The sequence below is a fragment of the Pseudopodoces humilis genome, chromosome 1 (assembly GCF_049639895.1).
Source record: "Pseudopodoces humilis isolate 2021_Gansu_Grassland_sample_001 chromosome 1, ASM4963989v1, whole genome shotgun sequence".
NCBI lineage: Eukaryota > Metazoa > Chordata > Aves > Passeriformes > Paridae > Pseudopodoces > Pseudopodoces humilis.
In genome coordinates this window covers 3,939,614-3,956,170 of record NC_142200.1, presented here as the reverse complement: position 1 = coordinate 3,956,170, position 16,557 = coordinate 3,939,614, and the positions used below count along the sequence as shown (strand labels likewise).

Sequence of the window (16,557 nt, the reverse complement as noted above, 5' to 3'; positions counted from 1 at the left end):
AGGTACCCACCAATGTTTCAAATTCTGCAAGTGAGCACTTCACTGGGTAGAAAAGCCAACAAATTCAGTGCTAAAGCTGACCCTATCTCTGTACCTAACACCAGTGCCTTTCCTCTGATCCCAAATCACAAATTAGTATCTGACTAAGAGCTGAGAGCTCTGCTGAGATCAGACTGGTCACTCTCCTTTCTGTGACATCCAGTTCACAACAGGTCATGGTTGTTAACACAGTGACTGAGAAAAAAACCCACAAAACAGAAGCAGACTTACATTTGCACCCTTGTCTGTCAGGTAACTGATTCCTTCTTCTGGGCCAATTGCCAGTTCCACTGAAATAATCCAGCTTGACTTGGGAGTCAAAGGAGAAAGGGCAGAATTTCAGTAGTAAGACAAGGCCTTGCTATAGAACACTATCATCCAGTGCAGTAAAATTACAGGTTTTAGTAATTAATATCTAGAAGCTTTTCAACTCATCAAACAAAACTATATTAAAATCAAGTAATTCTGTAACTGGCAAAACCCATCATGACTCATTTCCTGGGGATCTCTGCTACTCAAAACTGCACTTCCATGTGTTTTATCTTAGGTCTACAAGAGAACCATGGATTTCCTGTATTTCCTCTTCTCATGAACATTGATATTCAAGTTCTAATTTCTGCTGGAGTCCGTATTTTCCCAAACTTTCCAGACTTGGGGCACTTCCTCAAAATTTGTTTGAAATAGGTACAGATTAGCAGGCATTAGATGAAAAATTACTAAAAGAAGTTGAGAAGTTTCATTTCTTTGTGGAAACAGCTGAAAAGGTGCTTGACTTTCACAAACAAAGCACCTATAAAAATATTTTATTCTACATACAATTCTTACTCCAACTAATGAATGATGATTTTTTTTAAACAGTCACTGGAGAAATTTCTAAATAAAATCAATAAATATGATTTGTTGCTAAAGAAATACCATTGTCTCTACATAAGAACAGGAGTCAAGCAAAAACTTATTTCATAACCAAGCAAAACTAATTGGACTTAAAACTCTAGCATGCATTCTGGTGACTGTGACATTCCTCTACTTACACCGAGAGCACACTTGAAGCATTCCTTGTCAAATCTGTACACTGGAGAGAGAATCTCAAAGAACTTCAAAATACTTTCTTCTCTATTGAGGTTGGCAAATTGTCGAAACGTTTGTTGGATTAATTTCCGAAGTGTTTTGGCCTGTGTATTAAAACATTTGGAGAATTATTTTAAATCTATTAGCTGAGGAACATTTTAAGAGTTTTGGTCACTCAGTAGCACTAAGGGTCTTTATCTATGAAATGCACACAATTCTCAAGGAATAAAAAAAGCTTCAAAATGTAAGCAGTAGTTCTGCCTTTTAACTTCTGCTTAGCATCAACATTATTTCTGCTGTATTACAGAGAGGATATCTAACAACATTTTGAATAAGTTATAATAAAAAAACACATGTTAACTTCTTTCAGGAATATTTGTTCTAAGTTCTTCATTTCTCTCAATTTCTGAACTGTGTCCCAATACAAAAAACAAAACAAAACAATTTATACCTCCATATGAGATTTTAAACCTAAATCACCATTCTCTCTCTTACCTGGCAATAACAAGCCAGCTGTAGCTGTATCTTAATCTCTGCACACAATAACTTAGACTATCCATAATAAAGTGGATTCTTTCAGTCTGATAATAAGCAAAAAAAAAAAAAACTTCAATATAAAAAGATGTAATTTAAATAGTAGACTGAATGTAAAAAGTAAACCAAACTATATTAACTATCTAGCACTTTATTACTGTTTTCAGGGTACAAATAACCACTTAGAGCAGCACAGAGGCTAGCTAAACTAATACTTTAAAAAACATGAATTATCTGCCTGTACATAATGTATAGTCCCTGAAAGACAGACACTCATATGAAAATAAAAACTGCCTGAGAAGCAGTATCTCTAAGATGCCCCCAATCTGAACAAGCCGTCAAGAACTGTGAATAAAAACATCTGTCTAAAGTGACTGAATAGTCTTAAAAAAAAACATTTCTAATACATCTTCCAACTAACAACAATGACAGAAAGCAAAACCATGCTTATCTTCCCAATATGTCAAGGTTAAGACAGGAGTTACCACTGTTCCTCCATGCAAACATATCTGTCCCATTTTAACAGCAGTAAAACTCTCTATTCTCCCGCACTGCCTGTTAACAGCCCAGGCAGTACACAAATATCAACTTCCTTCTGTCATTAGCACTTCCAGCCAGATTAGACACTCATTTTTAGAAAGCCTTCACAGAACGTTCAGAAGTCAAAATAGCCAGAAATGTTTATGTGGAGTGTTTAGGAGGAGTTACTCCAGCACCAGTAATCCAAGGGTGTTGCATATTCACAAAATGATCAGTTTTGCAATGATGCATATATAGGTTGGAAAAAAAGCCCTCTCAGCACATACTGTATTGTCAAATTAACAAAGAAATCCGTGACTTTGGCGTAATTTCAAATTATTTTGCCAGTTTAGCAGAACCAGCTATCAGGTGGATCATTAAGGAGGCTGCAGAGCCGGACAGGGTCAGAAAGCCTCTAGCAGTCAGGAAACAACCTTCTCTGTGCACCCCGAGCTGCCTCAGGCTTTGTTAGGACTCAGACACTCTACACTGGACCTCCCTGTTATCTTTATTTTTACTGAGAAAACCAATTTCAAGGCAACTGCAAACTTCAGGCTTTGCTTATCACTGGCAAATACCAGGAGCAAGACACAACAAACTAAAAAAACACGTGCTAGCTCAAGGTGTCCCAAGTATTTTGGCCACTCAGCTGGTAAATGATACTTTATTCTGCTCATGGTTTGTTTTCCTGACCAAGTCTAGCATCACATTTACTGCCAGGAATACTGGCATGTGTAATCTGTCTGTTTTCAGTCCACCAAGAAGAACCGATAGCTTCAAATTCTAACATAATGAGCAAGGTGTAAAGATAGAAAGTTGATTAGAGTCACAGGCTGGTTTGGGTTGGAAGGGACTATAAAGCCCATTTTCTTCCAATCCCCCTGCCATGGGCAGGGACACCTTCCACTATCCCAGGTTGCTCCAAGTCCCACCCAGCTGGATGAACACTTCCAGGGATGGGGCAGCCACAGCTTCTCTGGGCAACCCTCACAGGGAAGAATTTCTTCCCAATATCCAGTCATTATCGGATGATCAGTGGGAAGCCATTCCCTGTGTCCTGTCACTCCATCCCTTGTTCAACGTCCCTCCCCAGCTCTCTTTCAGCCCCTTTAGGCACAAGAAAGAGCTCTCAGGTCTCCCCAGAGCCTTCTCTTCTCCAGGCTGAACAGCCCCCAAAACCACACCTCTTCCATAACAGAAGCAACTATCAGAAATATCTGCAAATAACAACTTCAAGAGAAATGCACTGAAAACTTGATCTTAAAAGCACTTCTAAGAACCACTGTTCCCCCTCTGTGTTTGTTCAAAGCAGAGAGAATTGAGAGAAATAATGAATTTTGTATTTCACAGCTACTGGGAACCCTCCTTTGCCTGCCAGTTCAAATTCCCTGGTTTTCACAAAGTGGAAGAGCAATTTAAGGATTTGGACTGATCCTGTACTATTCTGAATAGGGATTTCATTTTCATTAAAAAGCAGACACACTTCTCCCTCCCTTGTTTTTATTCTTCGTATGTCCAACATTTTTTTTCATGTCTTTACAAGGTTCCACTCGGCTTCACCTTCTGGCAACTCTTGCTACTTCTTTCTGCTATTCTCCCCACTTCATGATTTCCAAAGTGCAGTCTTCTTGCTCAGTCAGTTTTCCGGCTCCATAATATTATTTTTGAGACAGTTATTCATACTTTTATGTCTGGAGCCTTTTACCACAATTTCTCCCATTAGCAGAAAATACAGTTTCAGATAATTACTTAAATTAAAATGCAGAGGGGATTACTTAAATCCACTTGACTTCATTAGCTTCTGATTTTCAAAAGTCTTTTGAAACTAAACCTTGTCATGACAGACCTTTTGTGTTTACCCATTTAAATCACAATGCAGATTCTTTCCAAATCTCAAGTTGAATTCTATTCTTTCTATAAAGCTCCACTGCTTACCAAAACCAGCTCCGAAACAGCAATTTATGATTTATACTTTCATGTATCAATTGTAAGAGACATTTAACCAGGACATTCATATTGAGGTGGCTAGAAATGCAAAATACTTGGTGACCATTCTTAATCCCCCTTTTCATCACATGTTGAGAAAAATTTGCATTTTTCACTCTGAGAACATATGGACTTCAATGGGAGTGAGATTCAAGTAACTTTTATAGTCTTAGCTAGGATTAACATAAGCAGAAATTACTGGAAATCTTCCTTGAATAAGCTGGATACAGTCTTGCACAAGAAGGTAACCAAGTTTATCAAGTTCCCAGTAAAATACTCTTTTTTCTAATATGTTCCCTTCCTCTTTCTCCAGAAGTCTCACTTTTCGTTTAGAGAAGGAAAAAAAAAAAAAAAAGTTATTTGATACAAGAGGCTCCAAGGACTGGTTTTGCACTTTTACCCCCAAGGTTTGAGAGGCAGAGCTGTGTCCCTCTCACAGCAGCTCAGCAAGGCCATGTGAATCACTTTATCCTTGTCCAGCCAGATGCATGACCGGGATTTAGATCCCACCAATCCGACAGACAGCTTGGATGTTTTATCACAAAGCAAAACTGCACAGCAATTCCCTTAGGATGTACAGTGAAAACTATAATGCAATTTTCAGATTTCTGACATATTTTTTTTTACAGCAGTATAGGATTGACTGGGACTGTAATTACCTTCACTGAATCTAGTAAACTCTTCGGGAAAAACCGTCTCAAACCAACATCCTTCCTGAAAGAAAAAGTACACACAGCATTAATATCAAAAACATTGTGCAGTATCATATTTCTCTTTTCAGGGTGCTTTGCGTCTATGTTCTGTTTTTTAACTATCATATACCATTACTAAACCATTTTCCTAACAAAGTCCTTGAAAATCTCAGTAACAAACAGACTACCATTAAAATTCTAACTACAGCATCACCCCACATCAAATGTGGCACAGCAGCATCTTCTATTTTAAACCCCAAAGGATATTGTATTTAACCAGGTACCTGTGTGGAAAGTCTGTTATTTGAAATGGCGGCTTGGGCACAGAAGAGTTTTGAGAACTAAAACTGTCATTTGTACATGTTTTAATAATTTCAAGAATATAGAAAAAATATTCTTAGAGTATGTAGTCAGATGAGAGGGGAACAAAATAAAAGTGGAAAACCTCTACTAGAGTGGAGCAGAAGATTTAATAAAGAACTATGGAATAGTTTGGGTTTGACGAGATCTTAATGACCATTCAGTTGCCATGGGGAGGGACAAGTTCCACTAGACCAGGTTTCTCAGAGCCCCAACTTGGCCTAAGCAATCCAGGAATCCATAAAGGAATACTCAAGAGATCACCTCATTAAGCATGCTGTGTGCAATTCCACTACTGTTTTACCCTTTTAAGCACTATAATTAAGGGGCTGTTTAAATGTCTACTATTATGTTTTCCTCATACTGAGCAAATTAAAATTACCAACTTTTTCTTGCAAGCAATCTCACTTTTTGCAATTATAAATCGGGTGGCTGTGAGCTCAGATTTTGCAAACTGAATTTATCAAGCTCATGTTCACACTTATAAATTGGGTTGTAGCCCTGGTTTGAAAATCAGAGCCAGTAAATATTTCTATGCTCTGATGTGCTGCAGGTAGCTTATGTTTGACGTGTGCTTGTGTCACTACAAATTAACATCAGCTTCAAATAAAGGTGCTCGAGAAATTGCCAATGATATTAGTGCAGAAGACAGCACTGTACAACCAAGTGCAAAAAACTCACGTGTAAAAAAAGGAAAAAATAGGAGAAAAGTATAAATAGGAAAAGGATTTATAGCTCAAAGGCGTTATTGATTTTTTTCTTTTTAGGACATTACCATCTCTTTCAACTATTCTTATCTGCTTCTGGAGCAAGTATGAAAGTGTGCTTTCCATGACTGCATACTTTGAACATACACAGAAATACATCTGGAATTCTTACACTTGGCAAAGCAAGAAATAGCTGTTAGCAAGCAGAGATATTCAGGATTTATTTACTGCTACCTAACAGCACAAGAACAAAGCCAACAGTAAAGTCAATATAAAAAGCTCGCTCAGAAGAATAAACCAGGGTATTTTTAAAGCTCTCTGAAGATGAGTAGTATACAGACTCATACTAAAAACATCCTCAACCAGGAGGAGCAGAATGTTCATGTGCAGCACTGGCATCTGTGCAATGACAGTAAGCTGCAGGATTATAAAACTTCATAAATGTTAATTCCTTCCATGCATTTCTTCTCAAATGCAAATGATACTCGGTTTATCATCCCACACAGTTAAATGAATCTAACACACTATTACCATCTAAATAATATGCAAAGACATTTTGACAGGGACATATTAGTTTAACATTAAGTATCTGAGAGAGAGAGTTGGTGCTTCTGAAATGAAGCACCTTCCATCACCCTGGTATCCTTCATCTTAACAGTCCTGCAGCACACAGCTGCCACAGCCTCATTTGATTCATTACTAGGACAAGCTGTAGAGCAGCCTTTTGTACAGCTCTGGGTGCAACAAACTGAGAAAAAATTCTTATGCAGAGTACAACAGACCACAACTCTTAACAAAACTTGTTAATAAAGCATTTCCTGTGTTCAGCTGAGATGGCAAATTTCTTTACTGGAGGAGAATTTAACAAAAGAACCACACAGATTTAATTCCCTGGCCAGCAACAACTTATGGATACCTATAAATAAGAGAATAAGTACTGGAAATTGGAACATACAAACAGTTCTACACACACAACCCTACAAACTCCTTCCCAGCTGTGCTGTGTGGGGGTAGAATGGCCAACAAGGGAGACACCAACTCAAGGCTCTGGATGAAGGACTCGGACATCTGGTTTCTGATTGTCAGCAAGAGATAGCCAGCACTGAGAGCCTGGTTTGTACAGTTCTACTAAAGCTTTGTACTTAACCTCATCTACTCCAGCCTATTTATGGGCTTAAATCTAAATTCTTTTTTTTTTTTTAATGTACAAACTTCAGTCAGATTAATAAAACACCAACTACAGAGAGGTGATAGTGCTTGTCTTATAATAATAAGCAGCTTTAGGCAGCATGTATCATGTATTTTTCACCTCAATTCAAGTTACAACAAAAAAAGTAACATTAGATTAACATAATAGACTTTAACATGCCTTTTACCAAATTGTGGCTGCACCTGTTCCTTCCTACAGCTCCCATTTCTGTACTTGTAATTATCAGTGTTCTCACTAACAGGCTTCACATTTATTATGAAAAAATTCTTTTTTCACTCCATGAAGGCCCAACTATTAAAGGCTACTTAACAATTTGATCCCATCTACCATTTTCCATCCAGATCTGTTCTTGTAGGACAATCTGATCGAAGACAAATATACATCAAATAGACATCTGACAAAGGCAGGCAAGGAGCAATCATACCCAATGCAAAAAAGGGCCATTTAAAAATTGCTCTCATCTGGTTAAGTGCCTCATGATGTACTAAAACCAGCAATCCCCCACAAAAAATACCAAAAAGCCTCACTTGAGCAACAAACATTACTTGTGCAGTTAAAGATTTATGGGCTATTAAGATGGTAAGATCAAATTAATGCATTTTGGGGATCACTGGCACTTTTTGTAGACCTTTCCAGCTTGTAATTATCTATAATATAGTCAGTTTACGTTGTTTTTTTCCTTCATGTCTCCCAGCTAAATCCCATACAAATCACATCTTGCTTCTCAAAAAAGAAAAAAACTTTTGAAATGCACAATTCTCCACGTCCAGTTCTACATGGCATTAAGCTGTTACATTTTGCACATCAGGGTTTTGCTTCACTTTGCCTTTCAGCAGCAATTTATTACTTCCAACCAAAGCAGTCACTGTTTGGAAAACAAAGACTGAAGGAAAGAAATCACTGTTAAACTGGAAGCAGCACCACACTGAGTCCTCCTGGAACTCTCACATGTTACAATTATTAATTTATACTTTGTGTGACCTGTTATGACCCTGCTTTCCTTTGTCTGATTGTTTCCAAAGTCATTAACATAATTACTTATGCTTGAAGCTCCTGACTTGCCAAAAAAGTGACTTAAAAATACTCAAGTTCTTACTGAAACATATGAACGTAAACTACATCAACCATAACTCACGTACTTTCAAAGCTTTTTTTACATTCCCTTTCAGTCTTGTCTATCTGCTCATCCCCTTTATTTTTATTAGTCCTTTCTTACTTTGTGATGTGTTCCCTCAACCAGGTTATTTCTGCTAATGTTTCTACAGACAAAAACCTGAAGTCCTTACAAAATAAATTTTAAAAAATCCCTAATTTAAACAAAACTAAAGTTTTAAAAAATGTGGATAAATACAGGAGTACTCCAGAAATACCAAATAAGCAGGCTAGTCATCAAAGTTATCTTTACCTAGTAATATCATAGATCCCTCAAAAATCCTTGTAAACTTATGCACTGTTGTATGAAATCTTTCCTTCCTCCTCCAAATGCCCTAATTTCACAGCTCTAAAAGTTAGCACCCATTTGTCATTAAAAATAAGATTAAAAAATCGAGACTTCACTGCTTCAGCAACCTTTTATTCCAATTTTGTGTTAAACTGTACAGGATCTTTTCACAAGGGTAATTAGTAATAAGCATATAATTGGTGCATGTATGCCTGCAACTTTATCCACTACATAAATACAAATAAAATCAGTTTTCAGATTTTTGTTTGAAAGCTGAAGGACTTTGGCTTGTTTGAACTGAAGCCATCTCCTGTACAACATGAATAAATAAACAAAATATTTCAGTGCAAGGATGCTCCTTGGTCTTCTTTAAATTTGTGATACACAGATAAACAATAACCTTGTTAACTGCAAGATTACAACTCAGAAAATGCACACTCTGAGCAAACAGAAACAAAAACAATACCACAAACATTTTCAAGTAACTCAAACTTTACCACAAATGAGTCACAACTGAAAAATGCAACTGGGCACAGAGAAACACTAGAGAAATAAAATCACCTCACAACCAGAGTTGGTGAACCCCATAAACATTAGCAAAATTGGTAACAGCCACAGTAAGCCTCTTGATCAAGTTTAAACTACTCCAAACCTGTTTCTCTGGACCACAGTTAAAGGCACTTCTCCTACATCTCAATGGGTTTCATCATCCTTTTCTTACATTAAAGCATCTTAACAACCTGGATGGAATTGAAAAATTACAACAGAACGTTCTGTCATTGAACTGAATTTACTGTTCCTGATGCAGAGAAGGGACAATTCAAACCTAAAGCTAGAACACAGTACTTACTCTAACACTTCATAGTTGGACTTCTTTTCTAATGCATTGCCTCTCATCTCTCCGTAGGATCTCCTGAAGTCAGGAAAAATATTTGAAAGCAACAATTATTGGATAATTCAGCCTAAAACTACAACATCAACATAATCAAAACTTCTACTCAGCATCAGAAAACATTGGCAGAATGAATTCAAAGGTTAAGTACTAAGTACATTATTATCCTACCTCAACAGATCAGATTTTTATTTCACAAATTAACTGCATCTTCAGAAAAGAAGTGACCTAATCTGGCCTTCATCAGCTCCTTTCTACCTCACACTGCACTTCCTTGTGAGAACTCTCTGTACATGGAACAGGGAAAACCAGGGGAAGCAGGGAATGATGAGAACTGCTTCAATCCAGACATGTTCACATTAACAAGTGAATGAATAAATAGGAAAGCTTTGTTAGGAGAGGGATGAGATTGTTGTTTTCATGGAGAAAATGGACCAGTAATGCTCATTCTAAGAGTTTCAGTAGTTCATCTACAAGAAGTATCTCGTAAAAATGCTCTGAAGAGCCGCAGCTTGAGAACGAGGGAAGGCAGGAGCTGGCTGACAACATAATCACAGATTATTCTTTTCATCACATGTTTTGAACGAAGGCACAATGATTTTTTAAGTGCATTAGGAGCTTGCAGTTACACAAAGAACTTTTCATTTCTCTGGGGCTACCAGCAAAACTTACAACAAAGGCATCAGGTTCTCCTATGATACCTGGGAAATTTCATAAGCCTAAATTTTGTTTTAATTTGGAAATTACTGTTCAAAGGACACTTTTATTCATTCCTAACAAGTTTACATTTGTCATTCATTTCTTATCAATTTTACTTCTTCCCTAATCTCCCTGTGTGAGACATCAGCATAACTAAATCAAATGTTTCAGGCTGGAAATTCTCCATAAATTAGCAAAACCCAACACATGCATTTCAAAGATGGGAACTCTCTCAAGGATCTCTTAATCTATTTATCTTTATTTTCCAGCTATCTATGCAGTTGACAAGAATGCCAAAAACACCCAGAAGGATCCTTAAGATTTAATCATTTCAAAATAGCACATTAAAAATTGAGTAAATACAGAGAGGAAAGGTAGCAGCATTTATCTATAATTACATTCTTTAGCTGTAGGATTTATATATGCAGAATCACAAGACTATTTACTAAATAACACCACAGATGCATTTCTTTTTAAGCATACTTCAATGTACTCTACAGGCCTTTGAATTATTCAGATGATGAATTCACCCAAAAGGCAGTATATCAAGATGTAATTAATTAAAATTTTAAAATAATGTTAATTTAAAAATCACTAGAAATTAGTTACAATACAGTCTATTCAGTTTTTTTTTCAACTTGCTTTGTAGCAGAAAAAGTCTTATGATGTTTTATTCAACTCTACTGGTCAGAAATTGATGAACTTTAAGCAGTTTCAAAATTAATGTATATATTCTGTCAGAAAGATGTTGAATAATAAATTAAATTATCAGCTTACCGGATTTCAAGGCAACCTAGTTTCAAAGCAATTTCCTGGTCCACTTGATCTGCTATTTCTAACATATAGTCATTTTTCACCTACAGCAAAAGAAGCAGGTAGGCATCACAGAAAGATCAGTTCAGTGCCAACACAGATTAAAATACTCTCCAAAACTTTCAAATGAATACATCTTAATTTTCTGGAATGACATTTCACAGTCCAGGAAGAGAAAAAAGAATTTGTGTTCATATTCTCCACAAATGAGCTGCACTTAGGTAAGAAACACATTTCGACCACAATGAACTTGATTGCAAAATTCCTTACCTATGTCACTATTGGCTATGTTTTATTAAATATAATCAAAATTCAGAGAGGACTGAGCAGACTGTTACACCTGCATTCCAGCTAGGAGAAGGCAAGCTGTGTTTTGAACCATCCTGATCAACAGGATTTAATTGTCTAGGCAGACCTAATCATGTAAATAAAACTTATAAATGCCTGGGAATTACAGTGAAAATAAAAATAGAAGTAAACAGAGAAGAATGTGCAAATTGTACTGCATAGAATGGCACACTGGCATAAAATAATGCTGAACTAGTAAGAAGAACCAAGAGTGAAACTGGGTGGTGACCATCTACAGTAGGAATCTGTAGGATTATACAGTAGGAATATCTACTTGATATCTTAATCACATGTCCTGGACTTGTCTTATTTACCAACATGGATGTGAGCAGAATCTTTTATTTTAGGTAATACTTTCACCACACTGGAGTAAGCAATTTATACAGTAACTAACAACAAAAAATTCAGGCAGTAAGAGAGAAACAGAACCAGCGCCCAAAAACTTCACTCTGCAAATCTTGCACCAGTGAATCTTGACAGCTTTTACTTAACAGCTCCTGTTATCCTCTTATGAAAATATCAAGTTGCTATTGAGATCCTAAAGTTGCACCAAGTCCCGAAATACCACAAAAATCCTTGTGACTGACTTGCAGATCAAAGAGGAGAGATGATGCACTATGAAAGCAACACACTTCACCAAGTGGGTTTGTTGAGTGATGACAAGTTGTAAGAACAACTATTTCAAACTACTACTGCCATGAAATGCATAACTTGGGAGATAAGGAAGTACAGCAGTGGATCCAACAGCTGGAGGTGTTCTCCACTCAGCATTCTCCTCGGCACATGCGAGCATCCACCACAGCATTCCCTCAGCAGCAGTGTGGCAGCTGGCTCCTGCTCCAAACTACAAACAAATCCCTAAAAACTTCCTGAATCTGAATTGTACGAGAAGTTTTGTTATTGAAAGACGTGAAAGAAGAAATATGATAAACTATGCAAGACTGAGAAAATTAATTATTACAATAGCTGAAACATAATAAAAAAGCTTCTTGCATTTGAATTCATACAGGCACTCAATATGACAAAATAATGAGCTTTTAACTCTTCTCAATTCAGTTCCTACAAATACTAATGAGACAGGAGAATAACTGCCCTTCAGCATCATGTAGTGTGCTATTTGTACACACATATGGAAATAATAATTCTGTATTCCCAAAGTAACAGTATACACAATATGAATTAATAATTATTCTCTTCATTATGCTCACAATTTTAAATAATTTGATTTAGATTGGATATTAGGATGATTTCTCCACTGAAAGGGTGGTCAGGGATTGGAAACAGACTGTGCAGGAAAGTGGTGGAATCATCTCTGGAACCATTCCAAGTATGGATGTAGCCCTTGAGGACATGGTTCACTTGTGGATGTGGCAGTGCTGGGCTAGTGGTTCATATACCAAGTTTTTTACAACCTAAATGGTTCTGTGATGCTATAAACAGCAAAATGTAATGATTACACCAGGATCTCTGTTCATGAGAAAGGACTTTGAACAGGTCCTGCAGTAAACTGTCAGACAGAAGCTCAGGGCAGGTGAATCAGGAATAGAGTTGAAGGCTCCACAGTGTCATAAATGACCTCTGCAAACCCATGTGGGTGGTGAACAACAGCACAGACCTCCTCACCCTCAGGTCCACGTGGGGGTACCTCAAAATGGAAGAAAGTGTTGAACATGAGGTCAGATCATATATGGATACCCAAATTCCAGAAGTTCTCATGTCCCTTTTCTGAGAATTCACCTTCACGTACAGCCTAAACTACTTCGCCTAAGAAGTAAACCTGTTCACAAAATCCCTTGGCTGATCTGCCTTACATCCATCCAAATCAAATACCCATTGACTGATCACTTATATTTAATAAAATCTTTTTTTTGTTTGTTTTTTCTTTGTTTGTTTTGGTTAAACTATAGATTCGATTTTTGAACCATTTCAGCAATTTTGCATCACCAGGAAATTTCAAAGCTGTTATCCATCTATTACTTGAGGTATTCAGACACCAAGAACTGGCTGTAGCAAAGTAGCTTTTCAGTCCTGACACACAAAACATCCACTTACAGGAACTATGCTAATTTATGGCCCAGTGTATTATGATTAAATGTGGATTCATTTATCTTCACAGCTCTTTGCCTTGTGGATACCAGTGCTCCAGTGCTCGATTTGTTAAACTAAAGAGCTTAAGAGCATCTCCAGTTTCATGCAAACATGATTTCAAAATGCTGCTAGCCTCCTATTCCATAAATAAATAAGCAACATTACCCAAATATTTATAAAGTTTGGGGTTTATCTCCTCTTGCCCTGTGGCTTGTGAGCTTTCCAGTCATGTTCCCAGTTTGACTCTGCAACTACAGACATCAGATACTGACTAAAAAAAAAAAAAAAAAAAAAGATCATCCCCCATTCCAACAAAATGGAAGGGGGAAAAAGAAGTATTTAACATTATATACGTCTACTTATTAGTGTTTTAATTTTGTGAGTTATAAAAAGAGATTATAAGCTTCAGAAAACCTGTGCTGAGAATCCAGTGGTCTGGATTTAACAGCGTCCTACTACAGATAGCCAAAGGTGCTTGGTTTTTCCCTTTTTTCATAAACCTGCCTGCACACATTCTTCTTTCAATTTCAGCAAGGGAAAAAAGAAAGCAGATTCAATTTCTACTGCCAGAATACCAATGAGAACTCCTCTTATCACCTTTAATTTTGCTTGACTATTCTCTTTGAGATGGCATCAGATCAATGCCTGTGCAGAGATTAGATGAGAATTTCACAGGAGGTTCAGCATAACCTCCGAAGGAAAAAGCCTGAGCAAATATTAAGTGGAAGAGACATAAGAGATAATTTAATGGTAATTAAATCCACTGTCACAAGGCAATTGAAGAGTTTTCTAAGAAGTCTTTTGTGTTTGCTCAATTATAACTTTTATTATTATTATTATTATTATTGTTAATATAATTGAGAGAAATGAGAATATTTTCTGGGTTAGACAAACAAAGGACCCATCTTCAAGAGCATGAAGCCTATATACACACAAAGGCACAAAAACGGAACTCTTAGAAATCTAACAAAACCTATCAGGTTTTTTCTGCTGACTACGAATTCAGAAGTCTGTTAAGAGAGAGGATGAATCTTCTCTGTGGGGTCTCAAGATCCTGGTATCGGTGAGCTTGTCGTACACCCTGCCAGTGTGTGCATACCTCTGGCTGAACTTCCTACAGCTTGGAAATTCAGGTAACAGTGTACAATACCTGGAGAAGGTGAAGAATATATGTATCTGTATGTACATAGAGATATAAACACACACAGACCAAGCACCACTGCCATAATCTTTTCAGCAATTTAATTGTTCAGAATGGGATCTCTCCAAAGGCTAAACCAGAAAAAAAAAACTGTACTATTTGATGCTATTTAATACACCTTAATTTTACCTAGTTTGTAAGACAAAACTGATTCATATAAACCTGTCACACAAATCTGGTTTTCAAAAAAGCCACCCCAAAAATCCCAGTGACCAAACAAGAAACCAAAAAAGCAGCCCGTGATCTCTTTCTCAAGCCCAACAAAGCTTTTAAAGGTGCTCCTTAATGTGTGCCATTACAACATTAATACCTCACACTAGAGACCAGATGCTCTGGCAATGATAAAATTACGTGAAGTCTGTATTTATCTCAAATACTTTATGGTCACAATGTTACAGCAATAAAAATGCATAAACATCAACAAGGCAAACACTTGGACTGACACCAGGATTCAGAATTCAAGTGTCAACACTGCTAAAATCCTATATGCTTTTTATTTGGTAACAATCAAAACCCAAAACATGATCTCTGAAGTGAGTCACTTGGTTGTATTTTGCTTGTAACATATTCGCTTCCACTGACACTCATTTTGTATTCCCACGTAATGTGTTTATCTCAACTCCCTGAGAAAAGATATATTGGAAAACAGTTTAAAGGAGGATAAGAGACAAAAGTAATTTATTGCTGCAAACTGCTGTGCTGATTGCAAGAACCTTTTCCCTTGGATTTTTTTTTAGTATGCTCTAACAAGTTTAAGTCAGATTTATAGCCAAGCAGGTGCATGCTTTGGGGGGAAAGGATTAGTCTACTTAAGTTCCATTAAATATGGAATAATGGAAATAAAAACTGCTTCAGGCTTCCAGGCAAGTACTACTGCACTGCCAGTGTCAGAAGAAGCAACTCTACGAAATTTGCCCATTCACAGGGTGGCAAATCAGAATTAAAGTGTGACCTAAACTTCACATTTGGAGTTGACTTCTTGGCCACAACAGCTATGAACAGTCTGACACAAAAAAGGGCTGCAGTGTGGGGAAAAAACCAATGCCACGGATAAAGGCACCTCTCAGAGGTAGGAAAAATAAGTCTTTCGCATGTTCTGATAAAACAAAAAATGAAATAAGATTGTCATTTCCCCCACACAGAGAATACACATCACCCACCATTGGTGAATAAATGCTTAGAAAGAGCAGTAATATCCAAAGCAAAAAAGGGTTTTGAAATCCAACACAAGCTTACACCATATTTCCTGATTTATTACTGCCCTGATATTCAGCAACAATTCACTTTATTTAAAATAGGTTTTATTCTTAACAATATTATAGGGATTTTTTTTAATCACTCCTCTTCTTTTCGCCAGAGCAGAAATCTCTCTTCTGTTTCCAGTATTTTGGGCATTAAAAGTTCAAAGATACTCCTAAATCACAACCAAAGAAAGGAGATGAACACAAAATTAACTAAAAGCCTTTTCCCACATGCAAGATGGGCACCTAAATACAAGCCCAGTTTTATTTCTGATGTCAAGACTTATAAAATATTTGTTCTTTTACTTGAATGGAGAAATTACTGATGGTGTCACTTCTAACTTCTCAAAATTTACTAGAAAATAATGGGCACTTTCCCAGCTACAGAAATGGACGGCAAATTCCAGATGGAACAATTTAAAATAAAAATTGAAAACACAGGAAAGCCCATGTTTGTGAAGATGGAGAAATTAGAGAACAGCCCTATGCTATGATTTAAGGAGAAATCTATCACTGGCCTCGTATTTTATATACCAGCTGCTACTTTCAAAAGCCATCTGCTTCATTTTCCTGCACGCGAGTTTTTTATGCAGCTGCAGTATTTCAGAAGGTTCACCCAGGCTGACAAGCAGTTCATAAAAACACCATGCTGGATTTAGATTTCTTTATTAAGAACAACAGTAAAATAATTCTGAACTTGGCAAATGCTTTCCAGCTTA

At 36.9% G+C, this 16,557-nt stretch overlaps 1 protein-coding gene across 22 annotated transcripts in view; it reads right to left on the bottom strand.

Moving 5' to 3' along the window:
* Positions 1-16,557, bottom strand: part of PTK2 (protein tyrosine kinase 2) — a 190,250-nt gene that overhangs the window by 65,299 nt on the left and 108,394 nt on the right. For all 22 annotated transcript variants that reach the window (XM_088050960.1, XM_088050955.1, XM_088050950.1 and 19 more), the window contains 5 exons: positions 10,925-11,004; positions 9,407-9,469; positions 4,806-4,860; positions 1,071-1,211; positions 271-348 (listed from right to left, as the gene is read on the bottom strand). In XM_088050960.1, coding sequence (XP_087907086.1) covers positions 271-348; positions 1,071-1,211; positions 4,806-4,860; positions 9,407-9,469; positions 10,925-11,004 — 417 coding nt within the window. The remainder of the gene's footprint in view (positions 1-270; positions 349-1,070; positions 1,212-4,805; positions 4,861-9,406; positions 9,470-10,924; positions 11,005-16,557) is intronic.